The sequence below is a fragment of the Macrosteles quadrilineatus genome, unplaced genomic scaffold (genome assembly GCF_028750875.1).
Source record: "Macrosteles quadrilineatus isolate MER2022 unplaced genomic scaffold, UCM_ALF_1.0 Scaffold_1__1_contigs__length_201487025, whole genome shotgun sequence".
Classification (NCBI taxonomy): domain Eukaryota; kingdom Metazoa; phylum Arthropoda; class Insecta; order Hemiptera; family Cicadellidae; genus Macrosteles; species Macrosteles quadrilineatus.
The window spans coordinates 36,404,497-36,430,401 of record NW_026542594.1 but is presented as its reverse complement, the minus strand read 5'-3'; the positions used below and the strand labels follow the sequence as shown (position 1 = coordinate 36,430,401).

Here is a 25,905-nt window from a genome sequence, read left to right as displayed (position 1 = left end):
ATGGTGCTGTTGGCACTGTCCACGATATTTTAGTCTTATAACATTTGGACATGCAGCCTATCGATTGTCCCATGTTCATGTTCATTGCAACTCAATTTGTAAAACGTGGCATTAAGTGTACCTGAAAACAATTTCCATTGACACTTACCTATTCTCTCACAATCCCAAGGCATGGCCCTGAAACAAGCAGTTGTTGATATTGGACTATGATAATCCAGTGCTGGGTTGAGGTATGTTGCTGTAAGCCGTGTCCAAACGATGGATGGGCTGCTTTCGACCCAGTATTTCCAGAAGATATTAACAAAAACTCGGTCTAGAGAAAGATACCTGTATTAGTCGAAGATCACCTTTTTGTATCTCTGCTATGACCATTTGTTTCAGTTTGAAATCTTCACATTCGTTGAGATTAATTGTCCATTCAAAAAAATTCATATTGTATTTATGTTCAATTGTTTAGCTATTAGTTATATGTGTAACTAGAGGGCAAAGTGGCATTTTGCTGCATACGAGGAAAATGTTCAAGCACAAGCCGTAGGCGAGTGTGGAAAGTTTCTCGAGTTTGCACTCACACACTACCCCCCGAGTTTGCTACACATTATATTTTTCCTACAGATACTATAAAGCATATAAATAATTAGTCTTGCAAACACTGTACAACACTGTTACGTTTTTAGGTTAGGTTAAATACAATTATTGAACAAAATGGGAAATGCTGCACCAGCTGATCGTAGTAGTAATATCTTTAGGTGTTGCCAACTTATTTTCAAGCGTACACATATTACGTGCCTAATAAAAGCACGCTGTTTTGTGTTTTTTTGTTAGAATAATGGTGTGCGGCTAAAAAAAAAGTGTGCAGCAAAAGTAAGTAGATGCAGCAATTAGCAACTTTCTGTGCTATAATCAGTGCAAGGAGGCCACTTTGTCAGGTGACTGTAGGAAAAATATATTACTCTAATTGTTATTTTTCTGGAGGTCTTGGGATATAAGTGAATGTTACATTATCTTTTGTGTTTTCATTTGTATACTTATCATCACATAAAGTTTAACTGTCAGGCAGTTATAAGTAACCAAAATGGTATAAGCCGGAACTGTTTGGGTTAAATGTAATCACTAGCTGAAACTGTACTGCCCTGTTTGAGAAAAAGTAAATACCACCATCCCAGAGGTTTTAAGCTTAAAATGTAAATGCAGGGCTCAGATAATCACATCTCTGTGTTAAAAAAATTGCTTCTCTTCACTGGGAAATAATTTGCAGCTATTTTTATCACCCTAAATTTGTATCCATACACAAATTGATCTCTACAGTGTTTGATACTTTAGGTAAAAATAATTTTGAAACTTGATGGTGAGGGTCAATGTCAATAAAATGTCCTGATAACTACACTCAATTTTGTGGACGAGTCTATGAACACCACCTAGTAAACTTAACCCCCCAACATTAAAATTATGTCTTCGACATTCCTTTCCTTTCAAAATAATCTTTCGTTCAACACGAGAATCATGAAAATCCAATAAGTCTCAGAATTGTTGAATAAAAAAAACCTTCCCATGTTTTAATGTATAAGATTGTTGAAACTCTATGACTAGTGATGATGAGACATATCTGATTTGCCTACATATTGTGTTTATACTTTTTAATGTTTGAGATGTTTTTAGAATAAAACCTCTGCTGTTAAATTAATCAAACTTATGCTTTCCAGAACGGTGGTGTCAAGCAACAAAAAATATCAACTTTTTTTGTTTCATCGAAATCCCCCACTTTAAAAAAAGAAGAAGAAACAGAGTTTGTTTTTGGAAAAGAAATATCTGACGGTAAGGCCCATGGCAGATCCTCGGGTGAAAATCTCTGTCCCCAATGTCTTCACAAATCTTCTCCCAGCTCCAATATTTGCAGTCAATGCAACACAAATGAAGATTCTTCGTCAAAAGTAAAACACCGTTTATTGGAGTGTGATTCTTCCAACGAATTTTCTTCTAAATCAAGTGATTGTAAATCAAAAGTTGTTGTAGATAGCCCTGAGGTTATATGCCCTACACCACCAATAAAAAATAAGCAACAAAAACACAATATAAAACCTGTCAAGCGAAAATGCAGTTTTGATGTCAAAATACAATCAAATAAGAAACCATCTTTAAACCAGAGCAATTTTGATAATGATCTTACATGCCATCAACAAAATAATCCCGACGAAAATATTTTAAAAGAAAATGTTATCAGTGTACAAAAGAGTGATGTTGTAGGTGAAAACCCTTCAAAATTGTTTTCTAAACTTTACACTAATGAAGATTCTTCACGTAAACCTCCTAAATGTATCAATGATGTGAAAAAAGATAAGAAAAAGACAGAAAAAATTAATGAATCAAACATAACTCATAACAGCATTCACAGCAAGATTGAAAATACATCAAATGAGTTTATAGTTGTTAACAGTAAAAATACTACAAACTATAATTTGGGGACGGATTGTAATACGTCTGAACCATCTAGAAGTTTGAAAAACAAAACTGCAACCAATGTCAAAGACGTTTTTATTAGTAAGAAAACAACTGCAACAAATTTAAAAGACGTAATCAATAATGAAAATGAAATTGCAACAAATGCCAAAGAAATCAGCAATAATGTAAATAAAATTGAAAACTCGTTTGATGGTGCCAGAAGTGTTGAACAATTACTTGGGGAAAAAAGTCTCCATCCCTTATTTGATTCTCAAGCATTATTTAGCACCATACCTTTTAATAATGTCAATTTTGAAGAATATAAGCACGCTCAGGTGACAGACAATAATAGTCTTATTGAAGACGATATTGAAAACTTGTTTTATGATTCTACATTCTTTGAATCTACTTTCAAAGAGTAAGTATCACTTTTAGATAATTTTTTTTTAACTTTTTATAAGGCTTAAGTTATCTAACGTCAAAGCTTCATCTTTAATGACCGAATCTTGCCAATTTTTTTGCTGGATGTCTTGCATAATTCTCTCAAAAGGTTAAAGTATGTTCCCTCTATTACAGTATAGCTTCCGTAAAGGCAATTGACCTCTTATATCCTTGAGATGATTTACTTTGTACAATCGTTGAGAAAATCTTAGTATCATATGATAGTATGATACGCTACTTTCTTCCTTTTGGAAGAAAGTCTTTTCCTTTTGAGGATGTATTTCAACCTGAATACATACTATTTTTGTATGGTCAACCCACATTTCTTTTCCATGCAAAAACACAATATCTTAATTTGACAACATATAAACTACTAGCAGTTACTCGGAGCGCGCGTTGCTGCGCTTAACAAGCAATCTGTTGTTTACAATAAATCCTTATACGTGAAGGTGATTTCTACGAAACACTACTCCTATATTAATAATGGACAGATTTTTATAAACGATGTGTCAAAATTAAGTTTTTTTTTTTTTTTTTGTAGACGCCCCCTTTCACCAATTCCTGTAATTAAAGTCCTCGGGCTTTGCCCCACAGGCCATCAAAATCCCAATGATTTTCTTATGAAGACAATTTACTAACCCAGCTGTTATGCTTCGTTCTGCTATTTAATTTTGTTTCTTTGTGCCATGTGGTCAATGAATTATATTCTTCCATATTTTTTAATGCAATGCACTATATAAAGTAATGGTAATACATTAATAAATCTGTATTTAAATAATCAATTAGTACGATTGAGCTTTGTCTATATAATATGTTTCTGGGTAAGTGTGTTGTAACTGTTTCTTATAGTAGATTTAAACAAACAAATTATTCTTTTATGTATTCGCACCCCGTAGCGAAGCACGGTCAGAGCAACTAGTAATATAAAATATACCAAGAACAAAAATAGAATAGCCTCTTTACTCTTACTTTAACGTCAGTGGATAAATAATGCTTTTTGTTTTTTCATTAAGTGGATAAATATATAAGTTTTAGGTGTACCATCACGTGAGCACGCAGCATACAGCTGTCCGCGTGAAAAGCATGCATTTTCCAAATTTAAACACACGATGGTCAGGGATGTCCTTGTGCCTTATTAATGTTGAATGCATGATGCAAAGAAAATTATAGTCGCTTGAATTCAAGGGTAATTTCTAATTTGGATGAAGTCATCGGTATTCTTGGGATTAAGACTATTTTTTTCCTTTGTACTTACCACTGATGATTGTTGCTTCGATCAAGTTTGGTGTCATTTTAGCGAATTTCCCATATATGGTAGGGAATAAGCTACAGTACTCATGGTAAGACCTGGACCCGGGACCGATTAAAAAAAAATTAAGAGAAAATCATGAATAACATTTTTCCAAAATCGCTTCGTTAACCAGATATTCGCCATTTTATTTTTCACATTAACAGTTTTATATCTTTAAAGTTTTTCAACCAATCATTATGAAACTTAGTATGTATGCTAAAGGAATAGAGACCCAAGTTAAAAAAAAATCATCTTGATTCATCATAAAATTTCAAAATGGCAGCCATTTTAATTTTTTAAACCTAAATTAGAAAAAAATTGGCTGATTTTATGATAAAATTAAGCATTTATTTGGCATTTTTAATTCCCTATCAAACGACATCAAGCTCAAAAAGATTGAATAAGAAATAGATTAAATATTATGATTTTTAGTTTAATTTTTTAGTTAATCTTGGGTTAAAACTAACCGATGATTTAAACCACAGTTAAGGAAATCTGGTTTCACAAAAAAAAACGTGTCAAAACAAACGCTGGTTTTATAAACGAGAGCTTAGAGTAAAATCCAGGTGGCAAAGGCAAAGAACTGTCATAGCCATCCCTTTTATTTTTTATAATACTTTGATAAAAGTTTTCATGTTTATTTGATAGCGGAGCATTTAAAGTTACTGAGTGCACACAGGTTCTGCTATTGGGGCTTAATATATTTGGACTTATCCAAAAGTAAAATAGTTTCCTGTGCTGCATTTTATGGAAACAGTGTGCCACTATTTCAAATCATGACTAATACAGAATGTTGTGATTATTCAAACCTACAAACATTTAGCAAAAGTAAACATCTGCTTTTAAATTATATTTATTTGTAAACATTGTAGTTTCAAAAGTCTGAAATTAGACCCCTTAAAACCCTCTGGGGTGGAGCCCTTTTAACGGATCTGCACTAAACTTCACATAAACCTTTCTTTAATAATGCCTCACAGTTGCATTAATCTGTCCAGCGGTTTCGGAGTCCATAAGGTATACACATACATACTTCCTCTTTTATAGATACATACATACATACATACTTCCTCTTTTATAGATATACTAGCTGGCCCGACAGACGTCATCCTGTCCTAATGTGGTATTATGTCAAATGCTCGTTCATTTTCAAGATGAGCTCGTTCGCTTCGCTCAATCACGTCCTGGTTGAATTTTGTTTAGTACGCTTACTCACGTACGCTTTAGGTTGGAGCTCGTTCGCTGCGCTCACTCACCTTTTCGTCGTAAATTAGCTGATGTCATAAATTTAAAAAATAATAGTGCTGCACCCTGTTGGTAAACCTATTATCTTTTCAATGCTATTGAACATCACAGAATCAAAGTTGAACCAGCTGTTAAGATATTTTAATTCCATTTAAATATAAGTACTCATAAGGTTAACATGAGAAACTCCAGAGTCACTGGGGCGGAGCCCTTTTGACGGATCTGCACCAAACTTCACACAAACCATCCTTGAATAATGCCTAATAATGCCTGAAAGTTTCATTTCAATCCGTCGAGCGGTTTTGGGGTCCATCAATTTCAAATATATATACATATAAATATATATACAAACTTCCTCTTTTATAAATATATATACATAAATATATACTTACTCTTTTATAGATATAGATTAAAAAATCTTTTGAGCCAGAGGATAAAATGGATGTTTGTTATAAATACAGCACTGATTCTAACCCACCTTTGCTAGCATTAGATGATATAATGAGTTGTCTAATATATTGATAATAACGCTAAACTGTCTTAAAATTGCAGACCTTTGAGACTTGACAGCAACACCAGGTGTAGGGTGGTTTCAGTAGAACACCTGAAGGCATGTGGGGAACTTGTGTTGGCCCTCACCTCTGGTGATACTAAAGATACTGCGACTTGCGTCTTGCGAGGATCTTGGTATGTAACAGACAGATTGAAATACTGTGCATCGTTTGAATGGTGCTTCTTTTCTCTATATTTAACATTATACATGTTTTCATCAATAGTTCCTTAAATGTAAAGGTGATAATGAGATAGGGTACCTCATTATTTAAAAGTTCATATCATTCATTGGCTTTTTTTTAAGGGAAAAAAGCAACTATAGTTTCGGTTCTGCTAAGGAACCAGCCTTGGAAACATTCCTTCGGCTTGACTTATGTAGTGACTTACATCTTTGTGTGCTCAATTGGCAGACCTAGTAGTCTCAGAGTCATGGTTTGATTGCAGGGCCAAGATGAGTATATCCCCAGGAGACACAGTGAATGTGTCAGCTAGGTCACTTCAGGACCAGGAGGGTTGCTGGGTGATAGACAATGAGGGAGGGATGGTAGTCATCCACCCCGACACTCTACTGTCCGGCACTACTGTAGTGGGCTCCTTGTTCTGCATGAGGAGGTCTGTACTCGGCGACATGTACCGAGGGATTGATTCTGATTCTTCCATCATGGTTATCGGTAGCTTTCTACATCATTTGCTCCAGGAGGTAAGATATTCTTGAAGGTAATATTGGTTAAAACTAGGGATGGTCAAGTCTCGAAATTTCGGGAAATTTTCGGGAAATTTTAAATCTCGTTACTTGAGACGAGATTTTTTTTTGGCCGAGATTTTTATCGAGACGAGAATAAAAAAATAAAAAAAAAGAATAAAAAACCCCTGCAGAAAGTCAATGCAATACCAGCAATACAGGAGCGTGCTGTAGTTGCGTTTCCTTTGCGAAGGCGTTCTTATTTAGTTAATTCTTTGAATGTAAATATTACTTTATTATTTTAATAATATTACTTTAATAACATTTGAGAAGTTTTGTTAAGTGTAAGCAGTGTGAGGAATGTTTTATTACTATAAAAATTCAAAACAAGTAACTATTTTATAAAAATTAATATTGCTTTTATTTTTTGATTTATTTTACTTTAGGATAAGTTGAACTCTATCCTAACTGATATCACTATGTTTAATAATCATAGGCATTTTTAATAAGTTAGGCGTGATTAATAAAAAAATGTTATGCTGATGTTTTTTAATAAAAGATTGTAAATATTCTTGCCTATTATCATTATTTTTGTATTTAAACAGTCATCTAACAATGTTACAAAATCAGGTAAAAATTTTGAACGTGCATTTCCCGTTGTGTATGAGAAGGGAAATCCCGTCTCGATCTCGTCTCAAAATTTTATGAGAAATGAAAAATCCCGTCTCGTCTCGTCTCGAACTAAAAATCCAATCTCGTCCATCCCTAGTTAAAACACCAAACAAGTTTAATTTGTTTTCTTGCAAGGTTGTTGATGGGCAATGATGACAAAAAATTTCAGTTGTTTCTGTTTTAGGTTTTGAATCTCAAAATTCACCGATCAAATCTCAAAGCCGAAACCTATCCAAAGGTTTGGTGGTTTTAAGATTTGGTTTTTATTTTACACATCACTGATGAGGTGTTGTGCACTAACTTACATCTTTGCAGTAACCAAATAAATTACAATTTATCACCTTGTATACGTGTAAGCCAAGTGGTTGTAAGTAATTAAATCTGGAGATTCTTGTTTTGAAAAAAAAATTATATAGTATAATTTAAGATTATCACAATTTTAAAATGGAAAGATTTCTTTTGAAATTACTCCTAAAACAGGATTCAATTAAACCATATTCAACTATAGTTAACCACATTATTCAGGGGTGCCCACAAGGGGGGGGGGGGGTTGTGACGTAGACTGCGTCATTTAAATTCTTGAGCGGGGGGGTTCCAAAAATTTCAGTGTGGCTAAGTTGATAGAAACAGGTTCACTGTGACGACAATAAAAAATATATTACGAAGTCACCAGACTGAATGTCAATTAATTTATGACAATGGATTTACAACATATAATTACTGTAGCCGAGTCACAAGATGGACCCCGGTTTGGCCAACATACAATGCGGAGTTAATAAATAAATACGTCTTTATTAGCCAGCGTTTCTCTGATACATATAAGTTTTTCAGAACAACTTTTGTCATTAAACTACTGTACTTACAACTGAACATTTATATATTTTATAAACTTTTTAAACTTAATCTTAAAGATATTGTTGGATGCAACGGTTTTTAGGCTCTCGGGTAGTCCGTTGTACAATGTGGGTCCGAAATATGAGAAACTTTTCTTTCCCAATTCCAAGGTGACCCTTGGAAAGTGAAGCCTCCCACCACGATGTGTCCTACCTTCTATGATCTCATCCCGGACAGAAAGCCTCTCGCAAAGATAGTCAGACTCACAGAGAGTCAGTACGCTGTGAGTCGAGCAGCACGTCAAAAACCTGCACATGGCTTCCATGGGTAACATCCCGGCTGCTTCACGGAAAGGGGAAACATGATCAAATTTTTGAAGGCAGAATACAAATCTGATTGCTGAGCTTTGAATTCGCTGTATCCTGCACATGTCTTCCTAAGTGATAATATTGCCATATGCAGGGAAGCAGTAGTAGACTACTGACAATATCAGTGACTGCATGAGTTGAGTACAGTGTGCTGAAAGTTGAAGGCGTTTTACCGGAGCCTTACAGCAGACATGCTAAAAACGAAAGCAAACGATTGTGTATTTTTATGTTTTTGTCCAGTTAAAGGAACCAGTAACTTATTACTTTCTACCCGTATAGTATATGGATAAAGTATTGTTTTTGTCAACATTTTAGAGTTTTGAGTTTTAGTACAGGCGCTAGGTGCAGTTGAGTATGCATGAAAAGAGTCAGAGATTTTGACTTTTGATTTTGGTAATGGGGGCCTAGGTGAGTGCAAAAACACATGTCGTCGCCTCCAGGGGTGGTCGACAATTTAGGGGTGGGGGCGCAAAGTTGTGAAAAACTTAAATTGGCAAACCGCTTTTAACTCCCTTGTTATTGAACGTAAGTAAACGATAAATTTAAATTGACCTTTGATTTAATCAATGGGGGCCTAGGTGAGTGTAAAAACCCACGTCGCCTCCAGGGGTGGTCGACAAGTTAGGGGTGGGGGCGCAAAGTTGCAAAAAACGTTAATCGGCAAACCGCTTTTAACTCCCTTGTTATTGAGCGTAAGTAAAAGATTCATTTAAATTGACTTTTGATTTTAGTAATAGGGGCCTAGGTGAGTGTAAAAACCCATGTCATCGCCTCCAGGGGAGGTCGACAACTTAGGGGTGGGGGCGCAAAGTTGCGAAAAACTTTAATTGGCAAACCACTTTTAACTCTCTTGTTATTGAATGTAAGCTTTGACCCCATAGTCAATGATAAATAAAAGTTCTTTTAAATTGACTGGTAATGGGGGCCTAGGTCAGTTTAAAAAAACCATGTCGTAGCCTCCAGGGGTGGTCGACAAATTAGGGGTGGGGGGCGCAAAGTTGCAAAAAACGTTAATCGGAAAACCGCTTTTAAGTCGCATGTTATTGAACATAAGTAAAAGATTCATTTTAATTGACTTTGTTTTGGTAATGGGGGCCTAGGTCAGTTAAAAAAACCATGTCGTAGTCTCCAGGGGTGTTAGACAAATTAGGGGTGGGGGCGCAAAGTTGCATGTGCATATCCTATAAATAACTTCTTGATCAGCGTCGTACGTGTTATTAAATTTACGGAAAGTAAATAAAGAAACGTCTTATAACACTTAAAACATATATTTACGCTTATACTGTTACTCACAAGACAGTAAGGCTCAGGAGCTTTGGACTATCGTAGTCCGGGCCCAGAATCCGGAAATAACCGGTATTTGGGCCGGGACTTAAAAAATCGGGTTCACGAGCTCGAGACTATATAAGCCGCAGACCAAACCGATAGGCGGCACACAATTAGTGCAGGGATAAAACCCGGTTTTAAAAGTTGGGTTCACGAGTCCAATTACAGATAGTCCCGGCTTCTGATCATTAGTCCCGGTGGGTTCACGAGTCAAGTCCGAGCCCAAATGAGATGGTTCGGGCCCAAAAGAACAATGGTGTTTGGTCTCCAACTCGGACCTGGTAGGAGGCAGGTTTATGGTGACATGATGCCGGTTTTATCTAATTAGCTCCTTTATTTTTATTATTTGTTAAAAACTACCGGTAATGTTTAAATATAGTTCCTCATTAAATTCCTAACAATTTCATTACCCACAACACCATATTAAAAAAATTTGTAAAAATGGTAAAAAGGCTCATAAAACATGAAAAAACCCATCAAACAACTTAAAACGACGGATGAATTATGCACGTAACAAAGTAGTATCATAACAAAGATATTTTACTAATAAACCCCATGTTATTACAATTTTAACGACAAAATTATGCGTAGAATATAAATATAACTAATCAGCCACAGTTAAACCATCGTTATCTAACATAATTAGCAGAAATAGTTTTTTGCTGTGGGAAACATCAAGCAAACCGTCAGTCGTTGAGCACGGGTAGCGGTGGTATCACCGTCTTGTGTTGTACTTACTGGTCGCCGTGTGTATTGAATATGACTATGAAATATCTATACTGTATTATGTTAACAATTATGTACCATCACTCCACTACCTCGCATAGGACCAGCTCGTTTTCATGACTAAAACCCTTTTATGACTTGATGAATTTAAAGATAGATTAAAATGTTCCAAAGATGCCGTCAATGAGTCATTTGAGGCGTTCACTCCAAAGCACGGATTTTCCGACAACAAAATCCATTACAGTATTCTAAATTGAAAAAAATGTTAGTTGTACTAATATATTTGGCTGATGGCACTTTTCATAGAGAAACTGGTGATTTAATGGATGTTAGTAAAGCTTGGATGATAGCTATTTATTTGGTAATGAAAGCAGAACAAATCAAATTTTCAATTCGAAACTATGCCCAAAGAAAAAAAAACAATGTTTTCCTAAATATAAACGTAAATTAAAGACGTTTTTGTAAATAAAAAACCATTGCTGTTAACATAAATAATATTACGAGCTTACTGCAAAATATTATTTTCAACACTTAAAATTAGATTATTAAAGAGTGTAAGAATAATGGAAAGAATATTCTTAGGTTACAGTGGTTACAGCCACAATGAAATCCAGCACACACATACGATTTTTATATCTAATTATCAGTACCTCTAAATACATTTTAGTTTCAATAAGGCCCACCCAAACTGCCGCGGTATGCGGTAAGGGTAAACCGCCGGGTATTTTAGAACAACGTGACCTAATGGGAGCGCCCACACTGGCGCGGTATACCGCCACCGGTACGGTAAAATTTACCCTCGTGTCGCAAAAATGCTGCATGCTCCATTTTTGCTGCGCGGTATTTCAGCGGTACGCATATTCTCAGTGTGAGTGTAGATCAGTTGTCAGTTGAGCATCATGTCTACGGATCGTTTAATAGCAACTGTGTATCCGCACCCAGTGCTGTATGTCACAAGGACTATAAAAACATAAATAATAAAAAATAGAATAAAATAATGTTATTGTGAATACTACTCGTAATAATGATAACTCCAATAAGCCATTAAGGAAAAGAAAACATCAAACTCCAACAAACACGGAAAAGGTGATACATTACTTCGAAAGTAACCCACCCCCCCCCCCCCCCCCGCACTTGGAATTGGAATACAGATCATCTCTTGCTGGGATATTCGAAACCATAAAAAACTCTCTCGCTTAATGGGCAAATCCTCACCAAAAGGAGAATTGTACAAATCATACTGGACTTGGAATTGTAGGAAGTTGAGGAAAGCAGTGAGACACTCTCCCCTACCCCCATACTTTCGTTTTCTGCAGACAACTTCAGTGATTGCAGTCATGGATTTATTCCACGGTTTGTGCAAACCACACCTCATATACTTAATGAGGGAAGGGACAACATATCCGTACTTACGTTCAGACAATATTAAAGACTGGTACACCTGTTGCTCGAATTCAAGCAATTGCAAAGTATTACGGGCGTTATTTCAAAACCAATAACAGCCCGATGACTTAAAAGAGTCTACTCACAGATACATCTACTTTTCTGGATGCTATGAAGGAATGCTTCCCCTTTAAGACTGTTAAGCCTATAAACAGTAAGAATAAAACTAAAATGAAATGGTACAGTCATGAACTAACCCAACAGCGAAGAGAAGTTGAAAAGCTTTACGATTTTTGGCAGTGGGCAGAAAGGTATAATGTTTTAGTTGTCACTGCTAAACAGAGATATGTCGAAGCAAAAGCAAGTTATCGGAGAGCTCTTAACCAGGCAAAACTCAAGTCTAATGCTGACAATATATCCTATGCGCCCAACCAATGCAAACGTGCATGGGAGTTAATTAATAATTCATCCACGGGGAAAACTACTCCATCGGCTGACTCACTGACTTCGCAGATCTTCAGTGACTTCTTCGTCTCTTCGGTTGATGATGTCCGCAACCAAGTGCCGCCTTCCATTGCTGCTGCTAAAAATATGATGAAGGTGCCCATCAACGTACCAGATTTCACTCTGAAGCCAGTGTCTAGTGAGGAAGTAGCAAATATTGTGATTGGCTTAAGAAATAGTAAAAGCCGTGATATCTTTGATATCAGCAGTGTTCTCATCAAGGAAGTGCTATCTGTGATATTATCCCCACTTACCCTTTGTATCAATATTTGTTTAATGTCTGGTAATTTTCCAGAATCCCTTAAATTATCTAAAGTTGTGCCTATTTTCAAAAAAGGTGATTTTTTATGTCCTGAGAGCTATCGACCGATCTCCGTTGTACCAATCTTCTCAAAAATTTTGGAAAAGGCTGTGATACACCAGGTAACTAAATTTTTTGAATCCAATAATTTGTTTTCTAAATCCCAATTCGGCTTTCGAGGGGGACTGTCAACTGTGGACGCAGTTGGTAGCCTTGTTGTTGCTGCTTTAAATGGTTTTGAAAAGCATGAAAGCACACTCACCACCATGTGTGACCTTTCAAAGGCTTTCGACTGTGTTCCGCACGACATCCTTCTCACAAAACTTGAACAATACGGCATAAGAGGTGTTGAGCTAAACTTTTTTCGGACCTATTTGGCCAACCGCACACAGAAAGTCTTGTATAACAATAAGCTCTCTGAGGTGTCGGTAGTGAAGAGTGGCGTGCCCCAGGGATCGGTCCTTGGCCCATTTCTATTCTTAGTTGTAATTAATGACTTGCCTGTTAATGTAAATTGTAATTCTATAATTTTTGCTGATGATTCAACTTTTTTCTGCAGTAGACCTAATCACAGTTTAGATAATCTTAATGTTTATATGTCCAACTGTCTCATTGAATGTAACGATTGGTTCAAAAGTAGCGGTTTTCTATTGAATAATAGTAAGACTCAATCTATTTTATTTAGTTTAAGTAACCATGATTTTAACTTTCCTCAACTCTGTGATAATGTTAAATTATTGGGTATATACCTGGATTCTAAATTAGGCTGGAGTGTGCACATTGACCATGTTTGTAGTAGGCTCTCAAGAGTTATTTACTTACTCCGCAAGCTTAAAAAATTAATCCCTAGACACTACCTACGGATGGCCTACTTTGCCTTCTTTAATAGTATTTTAAGCTACGGTATTTTGCTGTGGGGCTGTGGTCATGATGTTAGCAGAATCTTGCTCCTACAAAAGAAGGCTTTAAGAATCATTACTTTTTCTAAGTACAGAGCCCATTGCAAACCCTTGTTTATTCAGGAAAAAATACTCACTGTTTTTAATTTATTTATTTATGTGTGTCTTGTTTATGTAAAAGTTAACATTAATGCTGTAGCCTTGAGATCACATTCACATAGTTATTTTACTAGACATAGGAATAATTTAGAGTTACCTTTAGTCAGGCTAACAAAGTCACAAGAATCTTTTTCTTATATAGGGTTAAAGATGTTTAATCGTTTGCCAGCTGAGGCACATTGTGTTGATCTTAAGTTATTTAAAAGTAAACTTTTTTGCTGGTTATTAAATCACCCTTTTTATAGTTTAAGTGAATTTTTCATGTCTGACATTGATATTAGTTTTTAGTTTCTGACTGATGTAGGCTAGGCCTTAAATCTGTGTAACTTACTTTGTTATTTAAATTATTTAAAGTAGCCTAGTTATTGAATGTTATAGGCCCTAATGCTAACCACTGGACATTTCATATTGACCTCAACTATACAAAATGTTTTTTTGTAATTTGTTGTAATAAATTCTTGATTCTTGATTCTTGATTCTTGACTCAAAGATAATGTAATCAATCACTCCACTCCAGTTATCGAAACTGAAAATGAACGCTCTCTTGTGTATCATGACGTGTTTACTATGAACAGCTGTAAATAATACAAATTATTCGTCTGTTAAGTAAACAAAACCTGTTATCCATAAGAAATACATTGGGATTTTGATGGCCTGTGGGGCAAAGCCCGACGACTTTTACTACAGGAATTGGTGAAAGGGGGCATCTTCTCAAACAATACTTCATTTTGACATATCGATTGTAAGAATCCGTCCATTATTAACAGAGAAGTAGTGTTTCGTAGAAATCGTCTTCACGTATAACAAGGTTTCTATGTTTGGATTTATTAGACACGATAAGAGCAGATATTTCAACAAAAATATTTGATATGTGTAGAATAATATGATAAAATGTAGGCAAAAGTGGTGAAAAAGGCAGAAACTAACCCGTACAATACAAATAAGATAGTTCCATAATAAATAATTTTAAAATTGCTGTGATAAAAGGATTTTCCACTGATTTCATAATGGAACGTTATATTGCAAAACATGACATGATAAAGAGGAAAATCAATTTTAAAATAAAAAAATAACATTGCAAATAATTATTTGGTAGAATTCAGTGACTCCCAATAAATATGTGTTGTTTGAAATACAATTTAAAAATGAACAGCTATTTTTTTAAAAAAGTATTATTCACATACGCCAAAACGTAAACAACTCTGTGGAGGGATCTTTAAAGGCTTCTGGGGCAGAGCCCTAAGGGATTTTGCTTAGTTTTTCTTTTGATAACTCATCTACAGACCAAGACCTTTCTTTGGACACCTCTACCAAGTTTCTACGCCCAGCCGTTCTCTCAAATTAGTGGGGACAAAGTTTCCAATTAAATATTTAATTTCCCCATGTTAATCTTATGGGAGAAAATCCAACTTTGATGGCCTGTGTGGCAAAGCCCGAGGATTTTTATTACAGGAATTGTTGAAAGTGGGCGTCTACACAAAAAATACTTTATTTTGACACGTCGTTTGTAAAAATCCGTCCATTATAATCGGAGGAGTAGTGTTTCGTAGAAACCTTCACGTATTATATATAAGGATAAGGATTGCGTGATAAGTATTTGTAGAGTATTGACGTTTAACTTTTCATTAGAAAATATTACTTTGTATGGTACTGTCAGTTATTCATTTTGCATATCACTTGTCCCATATGAAAACTGAAAATGTACTTGATTAAATAATAAATATATATTATAATTTCTGCGTGTTGCAGTGTTTTATGTATCTTCACCTAATAGCCCATCTTTAACTAGTAACTAGTATCTTTAACAATATTTCTTCCTCGTCTGAAGACGAATACATCTTACATGTCCAAGAAACACAACACACCTAGCACTCAATTGCAAAGAGTAACGCCCAGTACACCGCTTACCGTTTACCGCGTCAGTGTGGGCACCCTACCATACAGCTAGCAGTGCATCTGTCGAGGCGGTAAAATACCCGTACCGCAGACCGTGTACCGCGGCAGTTTGGGCAGGCCTATAATTGTACCATTAAAATAAGTTTAGTTAAAATTATCCTATCCAAATATCACCATCCTAAATTATCGGGCATTTATGCAAAATAGGCATTCATCCGGTTATAAATACCCGGTTATTTTATGTCATGCATCTTAACCCTTTCAGTGCTATGAAACGATATATCGTTGTTTTAAAAAAACCCTAAGGGATATAGAGAGGAAGGTTATTAAAAAAAAAATTACAAAACGGCCATTGGTGACCTGCATGTTCATAGGATACACTACCAACCACTTAGCTAAAAGATTCGCCCAATCCGGTGATTTCGAGGTGTATGTCTTAACCAAGGATTATGAACACCTCACTATGCCCCAGTGGTTGTAGTATATCGCTACAAACACACAGGTCACCAATTATTTGCCACACAGGACGGGATTCGAACCCGAGCAGACGAATGCCACTGGCCAAGTGACACACGCCCTAGCCTTCTCGGCTATCTGTGCTTGAAGACTGGGGAGTCAAAACCCGGTATTTAAGCTGTCGCCACCGATTGCGAACAGATGGCGCTGCAGATGGTTGTTCAATGCGTTACTAGGTAGCAGCACCAGCTAGTCACGGACTATTTAGATGCAATCTTTTAGTTTTAGTAGTAGAAAATGTGTTCCTGAGACTTTGCTGCAAAACATTAGTTTCCCTAAAATTGCTATATTACAATAACCTCGTCCAACTAAATCAGGGTTAAATTCAATATTACATTGTAAACTATATGTCTTTTGATTTTTTGAGATTTCGGTTTCAAATAATGCTATCAGAACATAAAAATTTATAGGAAAACCAGGAAAATTACAACAAAAACTAAGTTTTATTTGGTGTTTACTACAAATACCGGGATTTATCTTTCTTATATATCTTCTTATTGTCTTATTATTCAAAATTAGCCTAATTAATAAAATAGTGACAACATGACAGTTAAAATTCAATAACGGGTAATGGAATTAAAAGGCAAACAAAAAAGTCTTACAAAATATGAGTTATTGGCCTAGCACTGAAAGGGTTAATTGAATTATAATAATGCACACAGAAAAATATATTACACTAAAGACTTCCATTATCTGATTCCATAAAAATGTGGATTGTTGTGTTTATAAATCAATAAACTTAGATAGATTATCATAGGCGAGTATTGGGACAATGAAATATAAGAAAAATAATCGTTTTGGACGTTTTGGTTCAGCCCTTTTTCAGGATAATCCTATTGCATGGAAGTGTGTATGTCAACAGCAGTGGCTTCACATGTCTTTCCAGAGTGTTGTTACTGGTTGATACCAACGTCTCAACAGAAATTCCCTGTGAATCCCTGTCATTAGGCTCTGCTACAGATTTGGTCTCCACCTACAATGGCTTTCACATCATTAGGCTCTGACTCGTGAACCCATTTTTTGGTCGTCGCTTATATAGTCCGGGACCAACGTCTGGTCGCGGACTATGAAGTCCCGAGCTCGTGAACCGCCCCTAAATATACAAAAAAGGTGCTAAGTGGTGGTCGATTTCGATTGGACACTCCAATCATCATCAGACCCAATAGGCGAATGACAAGAATCTTGAATGGCGTCCCTACTTATATCCTATTGCCTACCGGAAGCACCGGCCAATACATTTTTATAAGTACAACTGGAATCAAAATTTACTTGTTCATTAATCAACATATTTCAATTTTTACATTTTTCCTTATGAATATACAATTCTTCCCAAGCATTTATTACATATCCTTTCTTACAATTCCTTAAAATACATAGACTATCCTACATTTTTCCTATTGAGTGGCCATTTTGTAACAGGTGTTGTGCAACATTTATTTGATCTTTCTGGTTTGTTGTTCCTCCACGCAGATATGTGGTTTTTGAAGCGGTTAACGAAGTTCACAGTCTGTCCAATATAGAAGCTATCACAATCGTTACAATTGGTTTTATAGATGCCCGAAGCGTCGAATTTTTTACAATCTTCTATTTTTGGATGCAGTATTTTACTCATGGTGTTCTGAGTCCTGTAGGCTATTGAAACTCTGTGTTTCTTGAATCTGTTAGCAGTCCTTTGTGTTGTAGTCCCCGTGTAGCTAAATGTGACATCTGGTGTTTTCCTCTTTTATCTCTTCTAATGTTCTGCTGTGTAGTGTATTCTGCCTATTGATTTTTCTCCTCTTCTTTTTATGATGTCCTCTATTGTCTTGGTTCAAAATCCATTAACTTGAGCGATCTTGTTAATGGTGTCCAGTTCTTTCTTCCTGTTGGCTTGGCTAAGTGGGATCTTATAGGCTTGGTACAGCATGGATCTAAAGGCTGCGGTCTTGTGGATTGTCGAATGGATAGACTTGCTCAAATAATGAAAACTTGAAATCAATGTCAAGTCAACTCTCAATAACTTAATTACTAAAACTGTTGCATGATGGAATGGCCTCTAGATCGTCTGAATAAACTAATATAGGTTTAAATTACCTGTTTTCTGTCAAAACGATCAGTTTAGTAGTATGATGACTACAGCTGTTTCGTGCTTAAAAAATAGCACATCTTCAAGTCCAGAATGACTTGCTAATCCCTCATATAGAGTTCGTCAAAAATATAAACAAATAAATAAACGGGACACACATACGGATATGACACACACGAAAATACATTTAATAAACTGGTCGACCAGACGCTGATTCACGAGACACGGCACCGGTGGAAGGTATGTCGCGACTCACCTTAAGTTTATGTCTTAGAACATAAACTTTAAAAAGGTATGCCTAAAATAAAACTTGTTGTCATAACTTAACATAGCCTAATCTCATGACTTGGGCTTAGGCTACTGGACAACTAGGTTTGAAGGTACAAGAACTTAGGCCCTATTTTTAACCATTTACAGTACCTAGTTTAAATCTTCGATTTAAATAATAAAGCCCCTTTTAGCCTAAATGTAGGCTAACTTAAACTTAGGCATTTTTAGAATGAGTTTATTAAGTTACATAAATGTATAATTAGGATTAACTTTTAACCTACCGGTACTTTTAAGGACTTTTTACACGTGTTGCATTCTGCAACAGAGTCCTTTTTGACGAAAAAGTCCCAAATTAAACTCCTTTTCCTAGGGGGGATGGGTAGTGGGCACCCCTTCATAACTAAAACAAATTTTGATTTTTAACTGTTTATGGTTTCAATGGCTTTGTACGTTACACAATTTATTTAAAAGTTTATGATGTTTACAGTATATTTTAATTTTCTGTATGTGTAAAGTGTTCAGTAGTTATGAGTATATTATTCTAATGCCCGCTGTACTACTTTCAAATATTTTAGGTATTAAAAAGGAAAGTGAAAACTCTGAAGGACATAGAACGAGTGTTAGAGGAGTTCACCAAGACTCCTTATTTCATTTCCAATCTATACTCTTCTAGTATGTCACTGGAGAAGACTGTAGAGACACTTAGAGAGTTTGTGCCAAAGATCCAGGGTTTCATTCAGAAATATATGTCACCAAAAAGGTAACTTAGTCTAGTATTACCCCTCCTGGTGTCAGTAATTTTTTGTGTGGTGTTAGTCGATTTTTGGGCATTTTGCAGTTAATAATTTATTAAAAAATGTAACAAATCTACTTTGTAAAGTAACGATACCTTGTTATATATTTTTGTGCAGCTAAATACATGCAAATTATGATTCAGCACAAATAATTCGGTTTTTGAACTTTTTTATCATAAAAAAGTACATACAGTAGACTCCTACTTATCCGGACTCCTCGGGACCTAGGCCAATCTGGATAACAGTTTTTCCGGTTAAACCGACGTCCCCAAAAACTCGTTAAAACGGACCGTTTACTGTGATATTTGAAATAAATTTGGGAGAGCATTGTATTTAGACACCTGATCACTGGTCTCAAATCTTTACCAAGAGAACAGTCCTTTCAGTACCGCCCACTTCCTGCCGATCTAGTCCGGTTAAACCAATGTGCTGATAAAAATTGCCCGGTTAAAGAGATGTCATTTCTGCCGATTGTAATCCGGTTAAACCGATGTCCGGTTAAAAGGTGTCCGGATAAGAGGGAATCTACTGTAGAATGATAAAAAATAAAAATAAAAATATGAAAAAAATGTTTGTGCCCCTATTTTTATAAGTAATTGTAACTAAATGAAACATCTGAAATAGCCATTTATTTCTAAATATTATAGGGAAAATAAAATATGAACTTTAGTATGGTTAACTTAATTGTCTATCTGATTGTGGCTTCTCCACTCTGTCCATACAGCTGGCTCTTTTCAAAGTCAATTTTTATGCAAAATTAAAGTAGTGAAGGATTAAGTCTTATAGCAAATTTTTAATAACGAAAAGTGGTCACCAAAATGGCGACAGTATAAGGTGTCTCTCGAGACCGGTGATTGGCCAAGAAGAAACATAAAGAAGAAGAACAATCAATCACCAACAAATCAGGAGCTGGCTTTGAAAGATACTTTGAAATATACTTGGAAGAACCTTGGAAGACAAGACAGTGAAACCTTGAAACCTATCATAACCTAGATAATTTGAAATACGAATCTAGCAATAACTTAATAACCTTTTAAGGAGCAAAGCAGCTATTATAGAGGATATTATAACTTTAACTTAAAACACTTTTGAATATTTTTAGTAAAATATTACAGATCTAAATAATTTAGCCAACAAATTATTTGGATTAACATACAGTTTTTAACAACTTTGTGGGCCTACAGCCTATTAAAATAGTGACTTCTAAAGCTGGAGAATGAAACCGAAGGAAAAAACTGGGCCTAGGCCTAGCACAGGTGAAAATCAGGAAGGAGAAAAATGTGGTAAATGCAAATAAAATGTACCTGAGGACGAAGTCAGTATTCTGTGAAGGTAATTGTCAAGAATGGTTTGAGCTGAGCTGTGACAAGCTATCAAAAAATGAATATGAATGTTTGAATGTGTTAGCGGATAAGGTGACCTGGTACTGTGATACCTGTGGCACACTAGTTAAGGATTTGATTGCCATGAAAATTTCAAAAAGTAAGGAGGAATGGCCCTCAATTCTGAATGTTGTGATGACAAGTGTACAAAATAGTACATCATTAATGCAGGACATGACCTATAGGCTAGAAAAAGTTGAAAGTAATGATAGGGACGTCAAAAATAAGTTAAGGGCTCTCTCATTGGACGTTCAAACATTGAAAGAGGACATAAACACTAACCCTAGTTCAAATAAGCTTTCTGGAAAAACACTTAGGACAGGTGTACCAAAAAGTGATTTGTTGGGCCTAACTGATAGACCAGTGGTAGGCTTACCGCCTGAAGAATCTTCACATGAGGAAAACCCCAGGGAATCAGTAAAAAATGTCTTGATAGGACCTAGAAATTTGGAGGGTGAAGGTAGTGATCAAGAAAGGGAAAGATCCTACTTGAAAGATGAAGAATTCCCGGACATACACGAAAATATATGGCAAACAAAAACATCAAGGCGAAAAAAGAATAAATTGGGCAAAGAAGCAACAGGAAGTGAAAGTATTAGAATCTCTCAAATAGATCGAGGCCTCAGAGTGAAGTACATGCGGTACATAAAGTGAGATCTAGCTACTCGGCAATCCTAGGGAAATCAACTTTCACGGAGGACGTCAAACCAGCTACCAGATATTCCTGGTTGTTTGTTACGATACTGGACCCCTCAGTGAAACCCGAAGCTCTAAAAACATATGTGCAAGACACGTGCAAGAGCACCAATGTATGCTGTGAAAAGCTCAACGCAAGGTATGACACATAATCATCCTTTAAGGTAGGCTGCCCTTATGAAAATCTTGATAAGTTACTTAATTCGGAATTGTGGCCCGAGGGTGTGCTAGTTTGTAAATAAAAACCACCTAAAGCAATAAGATCTACAAAAAACAATGAAAATAAATTTGAACAACCTAGGCCCTATTTTAACCAACAGAGACATACTAATCAAAATAGTGAAGGCTTACAAGAGAAAAACCAACATTAAACTCTGTCATGAGAGTGGCGACAGAGTACCATAAAATTAGTCAAGCAGCTGAGCTTTTTTATTCAGGTGGATCAGAGGCCTGCAGAAGGGATTGAACAGACTGAAGGTAACCGCAGCACGCCCATTCAAGGTAAATGTCAACCTAGACATAGCAATTTAAGTTTCTTACCTGAATGTACAATGTATAAGGTCTAAAATTAATTTAATCACACTATTTACAGAGAACCACCTACCTGATATATTATGTTTGAGTGAGCATTGGTTAACAGATGATGAAGTACATGCTTATAATAATACAGTAGAACCTCTTTAATCCGAACCCCTGTAATCCGAACGTCCACTAATCCGAACGCCTCATTGCTGTACTCTATACACAGTACAGTAGTTCTTTATTGTATACTGTATTTATTGATATACGCACCGTAATTATTTCAACTGTAATGTACAGTACTGTTTATTCCCAATGTTTACTACAGTATTAAATAAACACTGTATTTTACTTTATAAAGCAATTTCCACTTTTCTCTAGCTATTGTTATGTAAAAACAACAATATGTTCTGTAATCCGAACTATTCAATAGTCCGAACTACCCCCGGTCCCAATTAGTTCGGATTAAAGAGGTTCTTCTGTATTAGTAACCTAGCTTTAAAATCGGTTTATACACGCACTATTCATAAAAATGGGGGTGTATGTTACTGACAAGTATAATACCAAGCCAGTAGAGTTAAATGAGTTTTGTGTTGAGATGGATATTGAGCTCACGGGTGTGAAAATAAGCGAAATCTCGACAATTGTTGTTTCCGTCTATCGCTCACCCAGCGGTAATGTTGAGATTTTTTTTAACCAACTTGACAAATGCCTCTCTAAATTAAGTAAGTTAGGCAAGCATATTTTACTTGGAGGAGACTTTAATATTCCCCTAAATTTGGACAACAATAAGGCTAAATATTTTAGCAATTTACTAAGAAGTTATGGTATGTTTATTACCAATCTAAGCCATACAAGAGGACAAAACTGCTTAATACAATGGCTACAACTTTAAATTCCTGGGAATATTCCGTTGCTGTTGGAGATCCAGTGATTGCTGATCATTCCCCTGTAACCCTAGATATCAACGTGATCCCAGACAATAACCTCCACCAGGTCTCATGGGAACAAAACTATATTCAGCTGACAGAGTTATTAGTGAAGAAAAACTGCAAGAATTCAAACAGATATTAAGGAATGTAGATTGGAACAACATCCTCTCCAAAAAACCGGCTGAATTAATGTTTGATAACTTTTTTGACTTTTTTAAGTACAACTTTGATCTAATATTCCCGACCAAAACTCGAAAGCTAAATTCTGCAGGCCTAAATAAGAAACTTAAAAAGCAAGACAATACTTGGTATACCAACGACCTGAGAGACATAAGGAAGTTTGTTGTGACTCTGCATGATAGGTACAAGTCTGCTGTAGGTGTAACAAGAGATGGACTGTACTCTGCATACCTAAGAGCCAAGAAATTTTACAGGCAACAAGTTGACCTTACCAAAAGGCAGGCTAATATTCAGAAAATCCAACAGGCTCCAAACCAATGTAAGGCAGCTTGGGATTTGGTTAATAGGACTAGTAAGGCCAGCCCTATTATGAAGTGCACTGAGAGTCCGAATTCCTTCAACCGGTTTATCCTGGGAGAAGTGAATCGAATTGTTGATTCTATACCATTAGTTGAAAGTAATGACAATCTGAACTTTGGAGAGGCCTTTAATACAAATAATCAGTTCACCAGATGGAGACATGTTAGCCCAACTCATGTATTGAAGGTTATCAAATCCTTCAAGAACTCACATAGTCCGGATGTATATGGCATGAATATAATTGTGCTCAAGTATATTGCTGATGTGATAGCCTACCCCCTTTCGGTTGTAATTAATGCCTGTTTTGAAGCCCCCAGTGACATTCCATCATCCAGGTTGGTGGGGTGTTCAGCTCTCAGTGATGCCGCTTTTTGCCGCCTCTCCTCATCTGCCTGTGGCTGTGGTTCTTGGGCTTAGTTCTGCCTGATGTGTATGACTAACATTATGTGTGGCATATCCTCGGCTCTGGAAGTAGCCTCTTCCTGGGAGGTGAAAGACGGGCAAGTAAGCCCCCGAAGGGGAGGTAACTGTCCGGTGTTGGAATCGGCATTTCAAGTAGGCCATAGTCATGGACGTCTGGTAAGCGCCAGCCCCTTAGGGGGAGCCTCCAGTGACACTCCTCCATCCAGGTTGGCGGGGTGTTTAGCTCTCGGAGAGGTGGAAGTGCGCCATCAATCTCCCATCTACCTGTAACTATGGTTCTTTGGGCTTCGGCCTGCTTGCTCTGTGCGACCAGCATTCTGTGGGGCAAATCCTCGACTTTGGAAGTAGCCTTTCCTGGAGGTGAAATCGGGCAAGTACCCGTAAGCTCACGGGGACACTCTAGGGGAACGTAACTTTTCGCAGTGTGAGGGTAACGGCTGGGCGCACTCCATCAGCCAATCCCTGTCTCTGAGCCCGGAAGGTATGGTTATCTAGAGTGTGGGGGGTTTTCTCTGGAACCTCAATTGAGTTAAGGATGTCGCCACCTTTGGTGGATAGGTTCATCCGGGTGGGTCCCACTTCTAGACCCGCCTCCTTTTGGGAAACCCTGAGGGCCTGGCAGTGATGTTGGGCTTGATGGGCAAACGAATTAGATCGGGTGTTGGGATCAAGCCCGCTAGGGGTATCTGGGGATCTATCGCCCTGGGTATCCCTGGTTTCCCAGCAATGGGATGGCCTCGATCGGGTAGTGGTGGAAATGGGGAGTTGGGGTTCCCCCATCAGCTTGCTGGCGGTCCCCTTCCTCCTGGCTTTGATGGCGGGCTTTGGCCTGTCAGGGATTGGATAGGTCCCGAGTGTTGCTTGCACTAAATGCGTCAGGGCATTTCATTTTGGGCCTTCAGGTTTTGTATCTGCTGGTTCCAGGTGGAGTGACGCTTAACCAAGTAGCCGGTATCCCTGGTTATGATTGAGGGGCAACCCCCTTTCCGAAGGGTTGCTTCGGCAGCCGGTGAGCCTGATGACCTCAAGTCATCCGCCCATGGCGTGCCAAGGTTGGTGCGTATGCTCCGGCCTACACCATGGGGCCCGGGTATGTTTAATTATAGGTACCGGGTTGCAGTTGAGGGGCTTCGGCTCTTTCGACAAACAAAAAATGGTAGAGCATATTACTCACTGAAAGAGTTCTTCGAGGACAACTTTAGCGACCTCGTCTAGCCAAACAAACCATTGACGCAATCAATCCAGCAACGCTGGTCAAAGATGAAGACTTCAAGTATCAAGTTAATTTTTAGGACGGCCAAAAGTCATAAATATGATCGAAGAATAGTCGCAAAATCACTCACTAGGCCTATTACAATGACTTTACTGCCGTTACACATAACCTTCAAATATATTACTGCAGTGCAAACACATCAAACCAACAAGTCATCACTAATTATTTTGTACATCTAAATAATATTTATGTAGTCTACAAAAATAAAAATCAGGTTTCAATAAAAAATATATAGTAACAAAAAACTTCTGGAAACAGACAAACAAAAGTAAGGTTGTGAAACAGACACCAGAAGAAAGCCAGTTCTCTGCTGTTGACAGTGATATCAATCCAGTCCAAATCGGACTGAAATTGACTGAGTTAAAAGACAATATGTATGTCTGTGAGTTATATGATGTATGTCTGCACTACCATTGATGTATGCTTGATACCCCAGAGTGTGTCATTACCATTGATGCATCAATGTTTGACACTGGAATGGTGTAATTTACCAACTTATTTCATCATAAGTTTATTCATCATAAACTTATTTCATCAATGACCATTTACTTTTACTACAGCTCCCTTTTGAAAAATCATAAAACTATGTTGTATTATTTCACAATTTCCATTTACCGTAAATAACTTTACAGTATATAAATTTTTTACAAATAGTGCATGTATTTTGTATACGACATATAAATTGTACACCCTAATTGGACATTCCAATTTAATTTTACTGTACCCTATGTAACAGGGGGATAGTCTAGTTGGACTGCAAAATGTTGCACCTATAGCAATTCC

General features: G+C 36.7%; 1 protein-coding gene across 1 annotated transcript in view; it reads left to right on the top strand.

The window, feature by feature from the left end:
* LOC128982751 (DNA replication ATP-dependent helicase/nuclease DNA2) overlaps window positions 1-25,905 on the top strand; it is a 217,434-nt gene that overhangs the window by 12,807 nt on the left and 178,722 nt on the right. The window contains exons 2-5 of the mRNA XM_054401709.1: window positions 1,701-2,854; window positions 5,963-6,097; window positions 6,407-6,662; window positions 19,139-19,323. Of these exons, the coding sequence (XP_054257684.1) occupies window positions 1,701-2,854; window positions 5,963-6,097; window positions 6,407-6,662; window positions 19,139-19,323 (1,730 nt within the window). The remainder of the gene's footprint in view (window positions 1-1,700; window positions 2,855-5,962; window positions 6,098-6,406; window positions 6,663-19,138; window positions 19,324-25,905) is intronic.